At 40.5% G+C, this 18,265-nt stretch overlaps 1 protein-coding gene across 1 annotated transcript in view; it reads right to left on the reverse strand.

Moving 5' to 3' along the window:
• Positions 1 to 36: 36 nt before the first annotated feature.
• Positions 37 to 18,265, reverse strand: part of VTI1B (vesicle transport through interaction with t-SNAREs 1B) — an 18,673-nt gene continuing 444 nt past the window's right edge. Inside the window, exons 2-6 of the mRNA XM_015413314.1 lie at positions 13,353 to 13,411; positions 9,391 to 9,582; positions 6,485 to 6,658; positions 4,279 to 4,340; positions 37 to 446 (exon numbers count right to left, since the gene is read on the reverse strand). Of these exons, the coding sequence (XP_015268800.1) occupies positions 356 to 446; positions 4,279 to 4,340; positions 6,485 to 6,658; positions 9,391 to 9,582; positions 13,353 to 13,411 (578 nt within the window). The 3' untranslated portion in view covers positions 37 to 355. The remainder of the gene's footprint in view (positions 447 to 4,278; positions 4,341 to 6,484; positions 6,659 to 9,390; positions 9,583 to 13,352; positions 13,412 to 18,265) is intronic.

The raw sequence follows: 18,265 nt of genomic DNA on the forward strand, positions 1-18,265 counted from the left end.
TCTGGTTTTGTACAGAACAGTTAATTTTTTTTCATTGTACTACTAAACTGCTGTATTAAGACTTAGACAACCACACTGTCATCTTAGAAATATTTATTACTTTATGTTGCAATTATACAGTCTTACCAACACTTTATTGCACCCTGTCTTTCTTCCTAGCCATGCTTCCTTCCAATAGTAATGCACTATTGTCTGATAAACATGTTGCCTAGACTCTGACGGCACATGTATAGTCTTTCAGCTGTAATGCATAATCCACCCTTTTCAGCCTGTGCTAAAGAGTTCCTTCTTGGCAATGTCTGTATCTAGTCCTTGAGGTGATGAAGGCATCAAGGCAGAAAGCTGTCTGGAAAGTTCAGCTGAAGAACTTGTAGTAAACAATGCCCGCCAGGATGGCTAGTTCCAGAATGATAATGATGGAGAGCAGCAGTTTGTTTGTCATAAGTCTAAAAGGAGAAATGAGACATTAAGGTGTCTATCTGTAAAAATAAATCCATTCAACATTTACTGGGATGGAGGCAGTCTCACTAAGCTGAGATGACAGAGTCAAATCCCACATGCTTCAAATAAAGTATTGTTATGTGTTAACTTTAATTTTTTAAAAAGTAACCAGAGAATCTGCACAACAGAAAAGGAAAGTCAATTAAGCTGACCAAAGAAACAAAGGGAAGAAGCTACTGAAATTTACAAAATTTGTCACAGTATTCTTTGCAAAAAACTAGGAACTAGTAAAAATGTGAGAAACTGATCTGCAAGGAACTCAAAGAAAAAGTAGAATAAAAAAGGCTAATATAAAACTTTCAGAATATTGTATAAGAATATAAACATACTGGCTCAGTTTAGATGCTGTGTTAAATTATGCTTAGTGTAATTTGGACCACTAACTATCGTTATTTAAACCAAGGTCTGAAATGATGGTTTAAAATTGGTTTACTAATGACAGCTAGCCCTAAACACTGGTTTTGTATATCATCCCAACAAGGGCATCCTGGTTTGTTCACCAGTCTCCAGGCTGGGAACCACTGCACTAGCAGTCTCCCTTACAGATGCAACAGGCATGATTTGAATTACTGTGAAACCAAAGTTTGACCTGCAGACAAACCATAGTCAGAAGAAACCATGGATTTTTAGCTGAGTTTTCTCCTCTGGCCATTTTGTAGATTTTATGCAGGTTGTTTGGCCTTATGTTTTTGCTGCTCTTGGGTTGTTCTGTTTTTCTTTATGCTGGTTTTAGACTCCGTTTGTTTTGTAGATAGGTTATTTTTGTTGTTTAAATCTGCTATAAGCTGCCTTGAACAGCCCTCTGGAGAGACAGTCCAGAAATAACTTAAATAAAGGGTTTTCACGTTATGTCTGAGTCAATGTGCATTATTTACTCATATTCATAAAGGGGATTCAAGTTCATGAAAGTGTGTTAATCTAATGTGTCACTAACCTCTGTTTAGTTACAGACAAACTACCTCTTTGGAATTTAAGATCTAATTAATCACTGGTTCTGAAAAAACAAATTTTATTTTACTTATTTTTCACAGGGGTAACCCATCCCTTTGGTATTTTCCTATATAAAATAGAAGTCGTTTTTTCAGAACATTGCCTTTTGTTTGCTTAGCATGTGCTTTCACTTACGAAGAAACTTTACCCACTATATTTTTATTTATTTATTTATTGAATTTATACCCCAGCCTCTTAACACCTTAATTTGTAATCATTGCTCTCAAACTCTTTTTGTGGGCAATCCTCCATAAAAGCCAACATATTCTCTCAACACTACATCCTTCCCCAATTTTATAAAAGTTTTAATTCTAGCTGTAATATTTCATTGGTAAATTAATGAACTAAAATGTTAGTTATGAATCAGTGGGAGTCAACTTTAAATTGGTTATGCTGCATGCTTAAAGGCACACTTTGTTATTATTTCAGGGGATTATGGGTTGGATCCAGCAGAGGACTGCTGCTGGTGGGGGCCAATTTTCATGCTGTTCCCAGCAGGATCCCCTGTAACCCTTGAACCAACATTTCAGGGGGCATTTTGGGCTGTAACAGAACCTTACTTCAATATCATGAGCTGTTAACATTTATTAATGTATCTGAAAATGTATACCTTGCTTAGTAATGCCTATTTAATTGATTAAGCACTTAAAATGCTCTTGCTGCAAACTAATTTTAAATGGTTGTATTAATTTCAATTGGTGTGAGAAAACAAGCCAATTTGAAAGCATTTTGGTTAAATTAAACAGGAAAAACTGGACAAATAAGCTACAAGAAAAAAATGCTCACAGATAAAATTAACATGATTGGTGGATACTTTTGAAGCTTTCATGTGTTATATAGCATGTCCAAAACCAAATACATTAGCAAGCAAAATGTAGCTCAGTAAACAGCTCTGGGGCCTGGATCCAAACTATCATGAAAAGAAGGAGTTTGCAGAAGTGGCACCATCACGGACATCTCCCTGTAAAGTTGCTGTTGAAGTTTAGGGGATCCACATGGCAATATTACCTCCCCTGATATACCTGCATTAAACTTGCTCTCACCAAAAACCTCAGAGGGACCCGGCAGCCAGAAAAGCAGCAACACCAGGGTCCCACACCTCACATTAAGTCTGTCACAGGCAGGCAACACAGAGCCAGAAAAGACCCCATTTTGAACCAGCCTGACAGGCTCAGGGGGAACCGAGCCAAACAGGAGCACATGACATACAATCAACAGAAATAGCCAGCCTAGCCATACTAATCCCATCTTCCCTGACCCAGGCATCACCTTAGTAAAATGCCCTGTCTCCTTCAAAGTAATTTTGAGGGTCTAGCACTGTTCCCCATTCCACAATGAGCCACTGACACATAGAAACGCAAATACTGGTGACTATCCCAACCTCGTAAGTGTAAAGCAAGCATCCTGCATATACCAACTTAATTGGGCTACTCATTACACCCTGGGCCAGCCCCCACCCCTGGCTTGCCCCCAAAATATTTAAACTGGCACTCTGCACCTCAACCTTTGTACAGCTCTTGAGGCGCCCATAAGCATGTACCCTCAAGACTGTCTGAGCCTTGGACATGAACCACTGGTTGGCCATGTCCTCCTCCTGCCACATGGATTCCAGACTCCAGGATCTGATGAATATTGCCCTATCTAAAACCAACCCCCTTCTTTTCACTATCGAGATGAATATTGCCCTATCTAAAACCAACCTTCTTTTCACTATCAATCACCTTTCTGTTTCTTAGCTCTCTGTGCGTTGATCTGTTGTTATTTTTGCATGAGTGAGTAGTGTGAGCTGTGCATTTCTTTACAATCCCATTTGTTCAATCAAAAGGTCTCTTCCTTCCACTGATATCTCTCGCAATTTGACCCTTATATACACAGAGTATAAAGAACCCTTGTACACGTGTACTGCCCTGGACATCTGTAATCTGACCCAGGAAATCCATGTAACAAAATGGGGGCTGTACCAACTGTACTCTCTTGTTCCTGCACAAGATTTTTCTCCACTCATGGAGCTTATGCCACATTGCAAGAATGTGTATGCATTGTGTGTGGGAGGGGAGATTTTACTCAATACCCCCTTTTCTTACTCTAGATATCCATGCCATGTGGCATGTTGTTCGGGAAGGTCTCTCAAACCTCAGCTTGTGGCTTTCCTGGGAGCACAGGGAGCCGCTGTGGAAAGGGAAGTGCCCTTTCAGCAAACTTGTTTGTGGAAGTCTGAATCCAGTTCTCTGTCTCAACCTAATTACCTCACAGGTTTATTGTAAGAATAAAACAACAGTAACACAGGCAAACCCAAATTCCTTGAGGGGGCTACACATTTGTTTAGTATCTAACCAGGCATAAAGCCACTGCCAAAATCGCTATACTTTGATGGTTTCTGTTTGTTGGCATATGGGCTGACTTGTACTGTTATTTTTTCTTTAAAGCTATTGTTATGCCAATAAAGGTTGTTGGAATTGGATATTCCATAACATTATTTAGTCCACATTAGATAAAATCAGCAGAATCTGCCTTGAATCACGAGGAAAGGCAGGATATAAATTAATTAAAAATGCCAGAACTGGCATATAAACTGAAAATATTTATCTGAAATACTGATTATTTGAAGATATACGCATTAATAAGATTGTAATATGAACAAAGGTATACTGTTTCCTTGTCCAGTATAACAATTTGTTCTATACTCCTTCAATATTGCTTCCCATACCATAATTACTATGTAATTTCCTAGATGCTTTGTTATTTAGAGATTCTGATCAAAGACCAAAAATAACTATTCTTACTAACCTTCTGGACATGGAACGTAGTATCTTCTGGCTTTTGCTTAAGTTCTCATTTGTATTTACTAGCTAAAAAGAAAGACCTGCATGTTAGATTCAAAATGCTTGTCAAGGGAATAGAACATGACTCTGGGTTTTGAGATGCATGTTAACACACTAGTGAAAGCGTGACAAATTAAGCAAATAGGTCAACAGTGAGGCTGAAGCACAGGCAACTAGGAACAAGGCTGCACTTTACATTCTTAAGATGCAAACAACACGCTAGTCTTAAACAACCTGCACATTATAAAGGGAAAAACAGAACTCCCATGTAGAAGTATCAATTAGCATTTGGTCTTAATTTCTATACTGCTTCTGTGTTCATACAAGATAATATGTCTTAAGCGCAGTTAGACATCCTTAATCAGGTCTCTGTGTATCCGATGCTAAAATATTAACATTCTGTGCCCAAACAATTCAAATCCTAAGACAAGCTCCATTCTGCAACCTGGGCCCCGGTCACACGGCAAAGTTGCTGCGGGAGAGGCATGGAAGGTGGGCGGATTATCCGGGCATGATCACAACCCAACATCTGGGAAGTGGAGCGCACCCGTGGCTTACCGCCGACAATGCGCATTTTAAAACTAGTACCTCCAAGGTACTAGTAAACGTTTGCCACGGGCTGCCTCCAGACGCCCGTGGTGTGATCGCGCCGGCACACGGCATTCCCCTCCGGTCCCTCGTTTACCCGCTGGTGCCGAGGGAAGGACCCGTGGTGTGCCGCCAGCGCGTCTGATCATGTAATTGCAAATCAAACTGCGCCGGGGCAATTAGCCACGCCTCCCCCCGCAATATCCAGCCCGTGTGACCGGGGCCCTGTATAAATTATGCAATTTTGCTCAATTTGCATAAATTAAATTGATTTGGCCAGCGACAAAGACACGAACATCACTGAAGCCTCCATCCCATCCACATTCACTGGCTTCTGTCCTTACACTTCCAAGCATATCTTCACCAGCCATAAGAGATTAGAATGTGTTTTCCCCCACAATGAGTTGTCTTCAATAACCACAAACTGCTTTTTTCCTCAGATCTGCAGCACATGCAGAGTCCCATTCCTCTACCAGCACAGGAACAGAACAGCCTGGCTTGTCAGCATTTTAAATCTAATAGGCTGGATCCTATCCTCTGGGAGCATAACAAGTTTGCAGAGGCAGGTCCTCCTCACTTTCTCCTTGCCCCATGATACCTAAAAACCTAATGATGAGGATTAGGAAACCCTCCAGGAAAAAACTACCATGCAGAATGAGTAGTGACTGCATTAAGGAGTGACCGCAGTAAGGAGGGGAATGGGATGCTCTCTCATGACTGTATTAGCAAAGGAAGGAGAGTGAATTCATTTTTCTTGTTCTTCAAAGGTCACATGGGACTTCTGTGAAAGGTTCATCACCCCAAACTCTATGCTCATGAATGGTAGGATCTGACCCACCTTTTTCTGGACTGAAAATCAGAATAGGTAGATGACCTTTAAAGTCTACAAAAAACAAAAACTATGAATCTAATGTGAAGAAAAATGATCACAATCTTTTGAGGCACAAAAGGGACTAGAATGTAAACAAAAGTTGTGCAGAATAATTTAGCAGAATGAGGTGTATCACATGATGAATCTAGCACATACAATCCCTAGGTCCCAGAATGAGACACCTCTCAAGTGTGGGACAATACAAAATATTGACCAAGCTTCTAAGTTTCATCTCTTTTGTTTTATATTAGATCTAGAGAATAAAGAAGGTTCCACAAAATGTTTGCGTGATAGTTGGCAGAAATTCAAACAATAAGGGGCTAAAGCTCAGTGGTATAGCTCATGGTCTGCAAGATCCCAAGCTCAGACTCTAGAAAGCTTCAGTTAAAAGAACGGCTGGTAGTCAGAGCACTGAGCTAAACTGGATAGATCAATGTTTTCAAATGTAACAGAGCAGTGCTGGGGAGGTATTCTCAAAGCAACAATACATTGCTAATATATAGAAAATCACCTTTTACTTTGGTTCCTTTATCTTGAAAGGAAACCGGAGTGTAAAAAGTTCAGGTCTATTTCAGTTTTTTCTGAAAATCTCCCCCTTCCGCTTCCTGCTTCTTAAAATGACATGTACTTACATGAACACAAGCATCAGACCAATTATTTCAAACACAAAGAGACCTGACAGCTGTGTTACAGTAGCATTGTTTGCACTCACACGGCTTTTGGTGCGTTCCAGTTGTTCCCGTTGTTCCCCAAGTTCTTCAATGATATCGGTACCAATTTGATCTGTCTCTGCAGCAATCTGATGTGAATGCTCTATGCTTTGACTGGCTCGATTCAAGCTTTCTGTTCCCTGAAGCAGCAGCACCCTCTGAGACTGTAATTGAGTCTAAAGACAATTAAGATATACTTAAAAGACTGATATAAATGTACCTTTTGACAGTTTCTCAGTGGAAAACTACAGAACAGCAGATAGTTTTCCAGAATGTCAGATGTCTGCTGTGTGCTTTTGTAAACTTTCATATAGCTAAGGAATGTAGTACTCCTGATAGAAAATACCAAAACATCTGCACCAGTAAGATTGTAATCCATTTTAAAAAGGAACTAGAAGAAAAAAGGCAGAGACATTTTCCAGCTGGTGGAATTTTCTGGCTTTAGTCATTCATACAAAACATTTCTATGATTAAAAAAACAAGCAATTAACTGACAATGAACAACAATACATACATTGTCCCATAGCCATACCAACAAAAACTGCATATACCAGTACTACCACAGTTTGATACCCTACTTTCAGCACTTTGTATCGTGGTAGTCAAGGTTTATTTATAACCAGATATTTATATATCCAGCTTTTCTCCCCAGTGGGAACCCAAATCTGCTTATAGCATTATTTCCCCCTCTTCCATTTTATCCTTAAAACAACTATCCTGTGAGGTATGTTAGGCTGACAGACAGTGACTGGCCCAAGGTCACCCAGTGAGCTTCCAAAACAGACTGGTGATTTAAACCTTGGTCTCCCAGATCCTAGTTCAACCCTAGAACCCCTACATCACACTGGTTTAAGGGAGGTTGGAAGACAATTCATTCAGTACAAAAGAAAGCAAGGTGTATTATGCCTTCCGTTTCCTGAATATTCTCTATGTCACCAGCCTGCTACATTAAAGGACTTCTGCAGGACACAGCTAGTTTGGGCAAAAGCACCACAGGACCACGATACATTTAACAACAGGGACAGAAGCATTCTGATAAGCTGTGAACATTCTGTAAATTCAAGTACACCCAAGCTTAACAGTTCCTACCTTCTTTGATGAGAACTTTAACCTTAAAAACTAAGGGCAGTCTTGGATGCTACACCTTGATATCATGATCAAAAGCCAGATACATTATTAAATTTCATTTAAAGTATTGTGAAGGAATTCTGTGTACTTTGATAAAAAACATCTGGTCCAGTCACTCCAGTTGGCATAGTTTTTATGAAGGAGTCCAAGGCAGCCTCCACACACTGAAGTTCCTACTTCAATGCACCTAAATATCCCTCTGATTTACGTGCAATTGTTCCTTATCAGTCGGTTGCCCTGCAGGGATGAACACAGTTGATAATTTTACCACACATCTGTACCTGATGTGCAGTAAAACCCTCCTATCTCTTGGGAGATAATTGAGCTCACTGAGCTCGAAATACCTTGGAAAATGGAGGAGCTGTAATATTCTCTCTGATGACCCTTTGTAGGACAAACCACCTTGCCAAGTTATTACTGGGCCACGTTACCACTCGGAATCCTCAATAACTATCCACTCAGTTTTATTGGCAAAGTAGGTTGTACCATGAACTCGCACTGACATATTGATGTTGCCATCTATATGCAAACTTAGGTAGTAAATATAAATATATTTAAGTAAATATATAGTGGGTGGGATCCTTTACTAGCACATAATGAGTCCATATAAGTAAGCAAATAAGTCAATATTTCTCCTTTGGGGAGTAGACCTCAGTGCTGCATTCCCCTTTGTTCCTGAGTGTTCCCATACCTTCAGGAGCAGAATTTTAGTTGACTTGGGATAGGGAAAGTGGCAAAAATGGCATCCATGAACTTGTTCCACTTGGTGGAGTATAGAATTCAAACTATTGGTAGTCTACACACTGACTATAGGAAAAAACATGGTTTAGTGTCACATCTGAACTGACCCATAGTGATACATACTGTGTTTTGGGAGAAAAATATAGTCAGTCTCCTTCCTTGATCCCACTCTCTCTGTTCCCAGGGGGCATTTTCATGAAAATGAAATCTGTTTCTTCTAAATTCTGCCTATCTTTCCTGCTTGTAATGAACACTTTATGATGTAATAAGTAGCTCTGGATTTAACCATAGTAATAAAAGAGGCATAGTGTCACAGTGGGGAGGTGCTGTGGCTCAGTGGTAGAGCATCTGCTTGGCATGCAAAAAGTCCCAGATTCAAGCCCCAGCATCTCCAATTATAAGGATCAGGTAGTAGGTGATGTGAAAGACCTCTTCCTGAGACCCTGGGGAGCTGCTGCCACTCTGAGGAGACAATGCTGACCTTGATACACCAAGGGTCTGATGAAGTATAAGGTAGTTTCATGTGTTCACGGTGTGTAACTCGTCTGGAATTCAAGAAAGAATGCAGAGTACCCTTCCAATGACAGAGGCCTTCTACCACTGCAAGAAAATCACACACACACACACACACACCTCCGCAAGCCATCTACATTTGTAGCTGGTGCACACATACTTCCCTATAGTGCCAGATAATATCCTTGGGGGCAGAGGAACCCAGGCACAAGCCCTGAACAGTGAGAGATGGTTAAATGTGTTGGCTGCCTCTTGGCTCAAATTCATTCATTCAGCTGTTGTCACATGGCCAAAGAAAGGGTTCATAGTTGACAATGGGGAAGGAATTGTGGAAGTACTGAAGGAACTGTACAGCATCTAGACTAAAAAGCCCAGTCATGTTTAAAAGTCTAGAAATGCAATCCTATACAAAATTGCTCTAGTCAAACCAGTAAAATCAACCATAAAATTAGCAAGAACCAAAAGAAAATTGCTAACTATATTTTAAAACATTATTGTATATAGTAAATGTATAACTAATACTCACACTTTGTTGATTTTCCTCAGAGAAGATACCATATTTTTTATCTCCAGGTCCTCCTGGGACCACTCCCAAATCTGTACTTCTAATTTTCCTCTGGAACATTGCAAGGTCTCTTCGGTAGGTTCGAATTTTGATCATCATTTGATTGCGGAAGGACACTGGAGCATATTTCAGTTCTTCTTCCATTTCCCGTAGCTTAAATAGGTTATAAAACATCAAAATCTTGGTTTACATGTGTACCTGAATAACGGCCATGCTTAGACTTGGCTTGACAATTTGTCCAAGCAGTATATCACTGCTGTGAAAACACTATCCTCACCCACACCTTTTATCGAGGAATATCTCATGCTGTACGATTGTACATCTTGTACTAGTCTACTTAACAAGCTAGTGTTGTCTTTGCCATCCTAAAAAATAGGGAGACTCCTGGACAGAAATAGAAATAAACGAAAGAAAAGAACCCCTGTCAGTTGAAAGGAATTTGCACGAGGACACTGAAACAGCAACTACAAAATAAAGAAAATGTATCATCTTGGTTTTTGTTTCACACACACGGAAGCATACATCAGAGAAGAGGGTGACACAAAGAAGTCTATTAAAATAGTGGCATTCAGAAAGACAAAGAATTTCTGTACTATTTATTTATTTATTTGATTTATATACTGCTGTCCCCACGAGCGGGGTCACGGCAGTTTACAACAATTTTTAATATAATAACATAAATAAATTTAATATAATAACATTTAATATAATAACATAAAACAGAGAGCCAGTTTGGTGTAGTGGTTAAGTGCGTGGACTCTAATCTGGGAGAACTGGGTTTGATTCCCCACTCCTCCACTTGCACCTGCTGATGTGACCTTGCTAAAGATCTGTCATTGTAGCTATACAAAACTGTGGGGTATAAATCCAATCTCTTCTTCTTCTAAAACAACCATGAAAAGCAATTTAAAACGATAAACCCTAAAATACTGTGCAACAGTTAGTTCCGATGTCAATCAACTTATTTGAAATTCAGCAGTGTCCCAATATCGGGGTCCAGGCCACTGGAGGGGAGATAGCCAGGAAGGAAGAGGGACACCCGCCACCTCTACCAAAAGCCTGGTGGAAGAAGTCTGTCTTGCAGGCCCCGCAGAACTGTAATAGATCCTGCAGGGCCTGGATCTCAACTGGGAGCTCATTCCACCAGGTGGGGGCCAGGGCCAAAAAAGCCCTGGCCCTGGTCAAAGCTAGTCTGACGTTCCTGGTACTGGGGAATGCTAGAAGATGTTGATTTGTGGACCTCAGTGGCCTCCAGGGCTCATATGGGGAGAGGCGGTCTCTAATGTATGCTAGCCCCTGGCCCTATAGGGCCTTAAAGGTAAGCAACATCACCTTGAAATACATCCAGAACTCGATAGGCAGCCAGTGCAGTTCATGCAGCACTGGGTGGATGAGAGCCTGCATAGGTGTCACCGTCAGCACCTGTGCTGCCGTGTTCTGCACTACCTGCAAATTCTGGAGCAGAGTCAAAGGCATTTGCAACAACTGTTAGATCTTACAGCACAGTACTATACTTAGATGAATCAGAAGATGTCTGAAAGTTAGTAATTTTGATCCATAACACGTTATCTCATTTACATAGTATTTCCTTAATATTCCCTCCTTGCTTAGCTCATTCTATTTTACTTTTTGCCAGACTTGCACTCTCCCCAAACAAAGAGTTAACTTAGGTCTAGTTTGCACTGAAGTGCTAAAATGGTGTCCAGGCTGCTCTATTTCAGACTGCAGAAGAGGGCTCACATGTCTGAATGATGCTTCATAAAAGGCATCCTTTGCACAAAACCAACATGTCAGGAAGAAGACTATACCAGAACCATTCCCCTCAATATCTAGCTTTCCATGAGGAGGAAAAATTTTTTTAATGGGGGAGCATTCAGTCATGTGACCCCCCCCACACACACACACCCATGCACTCTTGCGCTGCAGCCCAGACACATATTTACTGCCTTAGTGACAATTAAATCCTCACTGCCATCTTGTGGAAATTCCTGCACAAAGTCTCCGTTTTAACATAGAATCCCTTTTAACATAGCACAAATAAAGGCCTGGGGCCAAAGATTTATGAAAGTGGTGCCATGAAGCTAGGCTGCGTAGCAAACAAAAAACAGTTTGTGATATAGAACAAACCTAGAGTCCAGTGGCACCTTTAAGACCAACAAAGGTTTATTCAAGGTATGAGCTTTTATGTGCATGCACACTTTTTCAAATACACTGGAATGGAAAGTAGAGTTCAAACTCATAGACACATTGAACAGCAAATTTACATGTAACATGATGAAAATGTTTTAAGTTATGCAAAAAAACCCCTAAATAACAAGCTAATCATGTTACATGTAAATTTGCTGTTCTGTCTGTCTGTCTGTCTGTCTGTCTGTCTGTAAGTTTGAACTCCTACCTTCCATTCCAGTCAGTGTTCCCTCTAAGCTGAGTTCGAGTGTGTTAGCTCACATTTTTTTAGCCTCCGGCTCACACATTTTTGTCTTAGCTCAGAAAGGATGGCTCCAGAGTAAACTAATTTATGCAGTAGACAAATCACTCGCTCCCAACTTTAATGCTAGTAGCTCACAAAGTAGAAATTTTGCTCGCAGGACTCCACAGCTTAGAGGGAGCATTGATTCCAGTGTATTTGAAAAAGTGCATATGCACACAAAAGCTCATACCTTGAATAAACCTTTGTTGGTCTTAAAGGTGCCACTGGACTCTATATTTGTTCTACTGCTTCAGACCAACACGGGTAACCACCTGGAACTATCTTCATAGTTTGTGATATGGCATGGGAATCAGCTGTTCAAAGACAAAACAAGCGTTATCCAAGCTTTCTTCAGAAAGTGGAAGAGCTGCCAGTTAACCATGTGACTCTTGCAAACTGTGTCTTAACCCTTTGTCCTCTGTTGGTATAAATGAGGTACTACGCAAGAACTGTGCTACATGTCAGCTGTTGCTTTTAAAAGGACTGTGTGAATATTGGAGAAGCGTCTAACCAATGATCATAGGGGCTTCCAGGATCGGAGAGGAGACTCAAGTGGGCATTTGCAATTCGAAGGGTCTGTATGCAGACCATAAGCGAGGCTTAAAGCGAAGGAGTATCCTCTATGTTTATATCCTGATTAAGTCTGCTGGGCAATAAGGTGATGAGACTCTCTTCAAGCCGGGCAGTGAAAAGCAAATTGGAACGACCCCTATGATTGAAGGCAAAAATTTAAGCGGAACAGTCCTGGGAAAAGGAGAAGGGACTTTGTTTTGAGATGGCCAGTTCTTGATATAGCAAGATGGTGTCACAGGGAAGAAGAAAGAGGAAAACAGCAATGGAAGAGAAAATGAGACTGTGTAATATCTACTGAGAGAGACTTATTGTTAATTTGCTTTTAATGGTTAAATGAGATGCCATTGTTCTCTGTAATTTGTGTCTAAGTTAAATAGCGATTCTCTTGGACTACTCTTCATATAGTCAGATTTGTTGGGATGTTTTTACAAGCTATGATGATGATTGATCACTCTCAGTGTTAAAGAAAGCTCTTTATTATTGTTAAGCAAATTTTTCACAAGCTGTATGTGACCTCCAACCCTTGGGTTTTTAGTGGGTTTTCTTTTCTTTCTCCTATAATGTGTAGATTCCCTCCCTAATTTCGTTGTGGTTTTTAGTAAATACAAATAAAAAATCCCCTACGGGGGGCCATAAAAAAGACAAAAACATTAACCTTTCACTTGGACTCATTTTGGTTTGGCAGGGTACATTATTAAAGGCAGTAAAGGAGAGAGAGAAAGCACACACAAGGGAAAACACAGAATAAATGTTTAAAGTGGCATCCCCCCCCAAGCAAGACATCCCCCCCAAGAAAGAATTTTTGTTTACAACAAATGGAATTTAAAAGGTTTCATATCCACCAGTGATCCTTTTCCTCCAATGAAAATTTATATCTTACTGTTTCATTTGCTTCTTTTTGTTTTTCTTCAAATTCCCGAAGCAGCTTCTTCTTCTCTTCTAGAATACAAAACAGATAACATACAGAAGGTATGTTTTCAAAGGAAGAAAATTAACACAATTCAGCACTATTAAAAAGGCATTCTGGGGACACATTCACCAAATAATTTCCACAATAGCCATGTTATCTCATTACTGCTTGTTTCTGTGAAAACTGATGGTTTCACATGATCAGTATGTAAAACAACGTGAATCTAAATCACAACATAATGGCTCTACTTTGATGGAGTGCGAGTTCACACAATCCGTCAAGGATCCTGCAAACCGGAGGGAAGAGCTGGTTCTATGTATGTAAACAGGTAAAACGCAAGACAGGAAGTGTGCACATACAACGCTACAAACATAGGTATACTCTGCACAATCCATTACCCCCTTTTTTGAATGGAAAGGCTTGCACAAATTGACATAGATGCAGTGGAGTCACGTCATATATTGCCTCATATGCACAATGGATGAATGTGTGTGCCCTTGCTTCCCAGTGTCAGGCATGGAATACCTGACTGGTGTTGCCCAGAGGCACTGCCTTTTACTCTTGGGTAGCCCCAAAGTAGGGGTATCCCACTTCTAACCTGACCCAGAGACTCACAAAACTCAGGCCAATAAAGGAACTCCTGGCTCTGAAACATAGAGCTAGCCACAGCTCTGAAAAAGGGGGTCTCCATTTTCAGGTTTCATAAGGCAACCCTAGAGCAAGCCTCCAGTCTTCCCCCTCCAGCCAGCACAGATATGCTTCTGGAATAACAATGGGTTCCACCAGGTGAAGTATCTACATCTCTAAAGGCTATTCAGAGGCCACCTGGTGATTAGCCCTGTCTCCAGAACCTCACCCAGCCCTTTTGTGCAGTCCCATGTCTATGTGTGAATTCTTTGTCCTTCCTTGCTCCATCTTCTTGACACTAATCAGGGACCCATCTCCCATCTTTTATCTGTATCTGGGAACCTATTCAACTGCCTATCAGAACCATAAATGGTCATAAAATCCATTCAACTAGCCCCAGTACCTAGCTAATCCAATCAAGATATTGTCAATCCCATCATAGCCACTCTGCCTCTCTGAGAGCTCATTGGTCACATCTAGGCCTTGCCCATCCTGATGTCATGCGCCCCTGGGACTCATCATTGGCCCAGGTAATCTATTGTTCTCACCCGAGACCAGCCTCCAAGACCTTCCATTGGCCTGCATTGTTTTCCAATGTCTATATCCATCAGAGCACATGGCCTCAGTGTGTGCCTCTGCCCTGATGTCAACTGTCAGTCCACCCTCAAACCTTTGGGTCTGAGCCATAATCCCTTCTTCATGCACCTCTGCACAGATAGTATCACCCCATAACTGACCCCTTTATTTGCTATTATTCACCTCTGCTTGCTTAGTTCTTTATTGTGTGTGTGAATGCTTGATTACTGTTTGTATGCTTGAGGAATAGTTAGTAAATAAATCATTATTTAAGTTAAACAGTCTCTGTGTTTATTTCTGGGACTGGGAAATCAAACTCCCATGTACACAGGTCATGATCCTATAGTTATGCCAATTGCTCATTAATATCATAATTCCCCAAACTATTATTAAGAAATAGAGCAATTTGGCTAACACTGGGGAAGGTGAGAAATGGTCCTATGTAGTCCTACTTCCAAATATCTGCATGCATGTTTAAAAGCCTACTATTTGAGGTGAAATTATTTATGAAAATTTCTAGAATGTGATTCTCTCCAATAATTAATATTTTGGTCTCAGCAGGAAATAAATTAATTCAATGAAACATTCTGTAATCCATCTACAGAGCTGCTGCCAAGCCAGAGACCACTTGGAATAGGAACAAAATATGAAGAAGAGGAGATTGGATTAATACCCCACCCTTCACTACCCAAAGGAGTCTCAGAGCGGCTTACAAACTCCTTCCCCTCCCCCTCCCCACAACAAACACCCTGTGAGGTAGGTGGAGCTGAGAAGGCTCTGACAGAAACTGCTCTTTTTCAAGGACAGCTGTGCCAGAACTATGGCTTGCCCAAGGTCATCCAGCAGGTGCAAGTGGAGGAGTGGGGAATCAAACCCAGTTCTCCCAGATTAGAGTCCACACACTTAACCACTATATCAAACACCAATATGGACAGTTTGCCAGTGTCTCAATTAAATTGGCTAGATGGACTCAGGCAGTAATACAGTCATGAAGATTTCTAGTTTTTCCTCTTCCAAGGAAGCTTTTTCATCCACATCTAAAGATTTCAAAATGTAAAAATGTCAGGGAATAAAGAAGGTCTCTCCAAGTAGGCAGTGCAGCATGGTAATGGAACACTGTTTCTCCAAGTACTCTGGAGCAGAATATATGCTACAATCAGTGTTTCCTCTAAGCTGAGTAAGTGTGAGCTAGCTCACAGTTTTTTAGCCTCCAGCTCACACATTTTTGTCTTAACTCAGGAAGGATGGCTCCAGAGCAAACTAATTTATGAAGTAGCTGAATCACTTGCTCACAACTTTAATGCCAGTAGCTCACACAATAGAGCTTTTGCTCACAAGACTCCACAGCTTAGAGGGAGCATTGGCTACAATGACAGATCTTTAGAGAAACCTGAGCGCTCTTTCAGTAAGATAATACTCACATCTGCAAGCAGATGTAGTAGTATCTCACCCACATGGGTCAAGGGGTCACTGCTCAACTCACAGAATCCTTTTTGAAAAGTCTGTCAATTCATCATCTTGTTTGTATATAGCCAGATAGCCAGAATCTGTTGACAGTGGACAAAGGATATCAAACATGAGAATTTAGATATGGCAAAAAAAAAATCACCCCACAAGAAGGATATTCTCTTTTCAGACACAACTATTCAGTTATATTCCACTGCATGGGAGCAGCATTGTTCCACTAGTGAGAAACTACACTATGCTAGATCACTAGCAGTATACACAAACAAGCTTAAAATACACGTAGAAACCAACTGAAGCATAATAAATCACAGGAACAATGCTTAAGGAGCTCTGAAGATAATATGCGATTACAGAAATTATCTGACTAAACCAAATTAGAAACAGACATTCTACTTTTAGAAAATCAGCATCATTTGAAAGATCATGTGACAAATGCCAGAACTATCTGCCTCTGGAAGCTGTATTTCTTCAGTAGCCTCATCATTCTATACAAGCCCTAACTAAGTATCCTTGGAAGAATGCCAAAAATGTCAATACCATTTTTCAGGAAAATAAGTTTATTTCAGGATCTTAAAGTATACACACTTCGATCATTAGTCAGAATTCATGGAATGCTGCTACATCTGTGACAGCTATAAAAACTAAGAAAGGAAAGTCCAAGATAAGAGGCAGTATACTTTTGCTTACACAAACTGCTGGACTGTATTAGGATCTGTCTGTAAACTACTAAGAAGCATCTGACTGGCTACTGCTGCTCTGACCATGTGACCTAATAAATTAATTTTATGATTTTCAATCTACACTAAGGATTTGTGACATTCAGAGTAAGGAATAATCCTTTACAATAACATGAATTTCCTTCATTGTAACAGACAAATTATAATCTAGTTTATAATAAAATTGATAAAATCCTGCTGTACAAATGGTGCCCTTTGTACTCCTAAATTATAAGCTGTCTACTATGTTGAAAAGTGAGTAAATACATAAGTGAAACACAGTGGTGCAGTAGCTAACAAGTTGTATGTGAACATGGGTAAACTTAGATTCAAACCTCACCCAAGACCCAACTATGAAGATTGCTAGATAGGCTTGAAGAACTGAGCCTGTTTACAGGATGGGCAGGGTACAAACAAACAAATAAAGGATCACAGCTAAGGAACTGATGCTGCTTTAAGGTCTCTGAGAAGAAAGGGGGGGGGACACCCTCTTTCTCTAGTTCCATTTTTTAGCTGTTTTAACAAACAAGGTAGCAAGATAGCAGGGCTTTCCAGCTCCTGAAAACCTGTCCATTTAGGTTTAAAACATGTACAAACAGAAAGCCTTTAAATGACCACAGATTGTCTTTCCTTCACTGCTAAGTATCTACATGGGCAAGGGGATATGGGCAAAATGATTCACAAAGTTACTTGGACAAATTAGTGGGGACTGTGGTGTATACTGCTATGTATAGTTTGCTGTAAATTGTATGTACTCTTGCACCATTATATATGTCAACATTGATGCTTTGCTTCAATTCTGTTTTTTAGATTTCTGGTTGGTTCTACAACCCAAATCCTGTTTCCATCCTGTTGACTGTATTGACTTACTCTGTGTAATCTGCCTTGAGACCCAGTAAGAAAGGTGGACTATAAATAACAGAAATAAATCAATTGGGGACACTTCTGAGGGGAATGTTCCACTGTATTCAATAGGATTTACTTCTGAATATGCTTAGGATAACAGGATGGGGGCATCCTCCTTGAGTAGCCTTGGGTGCAGGATTGCCAGATGTCTTCCCCTTTTAACAGGGTCATTACATGTGGAAATGTGCAAGTGAAGCTTTTCATGGCATGGAGATAAATAGCATCCCACTAAACCTCTATTAAAGGGGCAGTGCACTTTTCTAGGCCAGTTGGCAATCCTACTTTGCCTAGGGCACCACAAAATCTTTTTTTTTTTACAGAATTAAACACGACCTTGAAGCTCAAGCCTCTTTCAGGGTGCGCCCCCCCCCCCCTGATTTCCAAAGGACCTTATCCTTCTGAAGAGTCTGGGGACTGGCACCAATTTACTAGTCCTACTCCGCGGCCATTATGAGCCGTCTGTCATACATGAACTAGCAAGCGAGCTTTCTCAAACACTTTCGTTTGTTCCTAGGAAAAGGTTCGCTTATCGTACTTCTGTTAGAGGGACATGAGGAAAGTGAGCGAAAAAGATGGCAAACCCGAGACTCA

This window comes from Gekko japonicus, unplaced genomic scaffold (assembly GCF_001447785.1).
Source record: "Gekko japonicus isolate JY-2015 unplaced genomic scaffold, Gekko_japonicus_V1.1 scaffold32, whole genome shotgun sequence".
NCBI lineage: Eukaryota > Metazoa > Chordata > Lepidosauria > Squamata > Gekkonidae > Gekko > Gekko japonicus.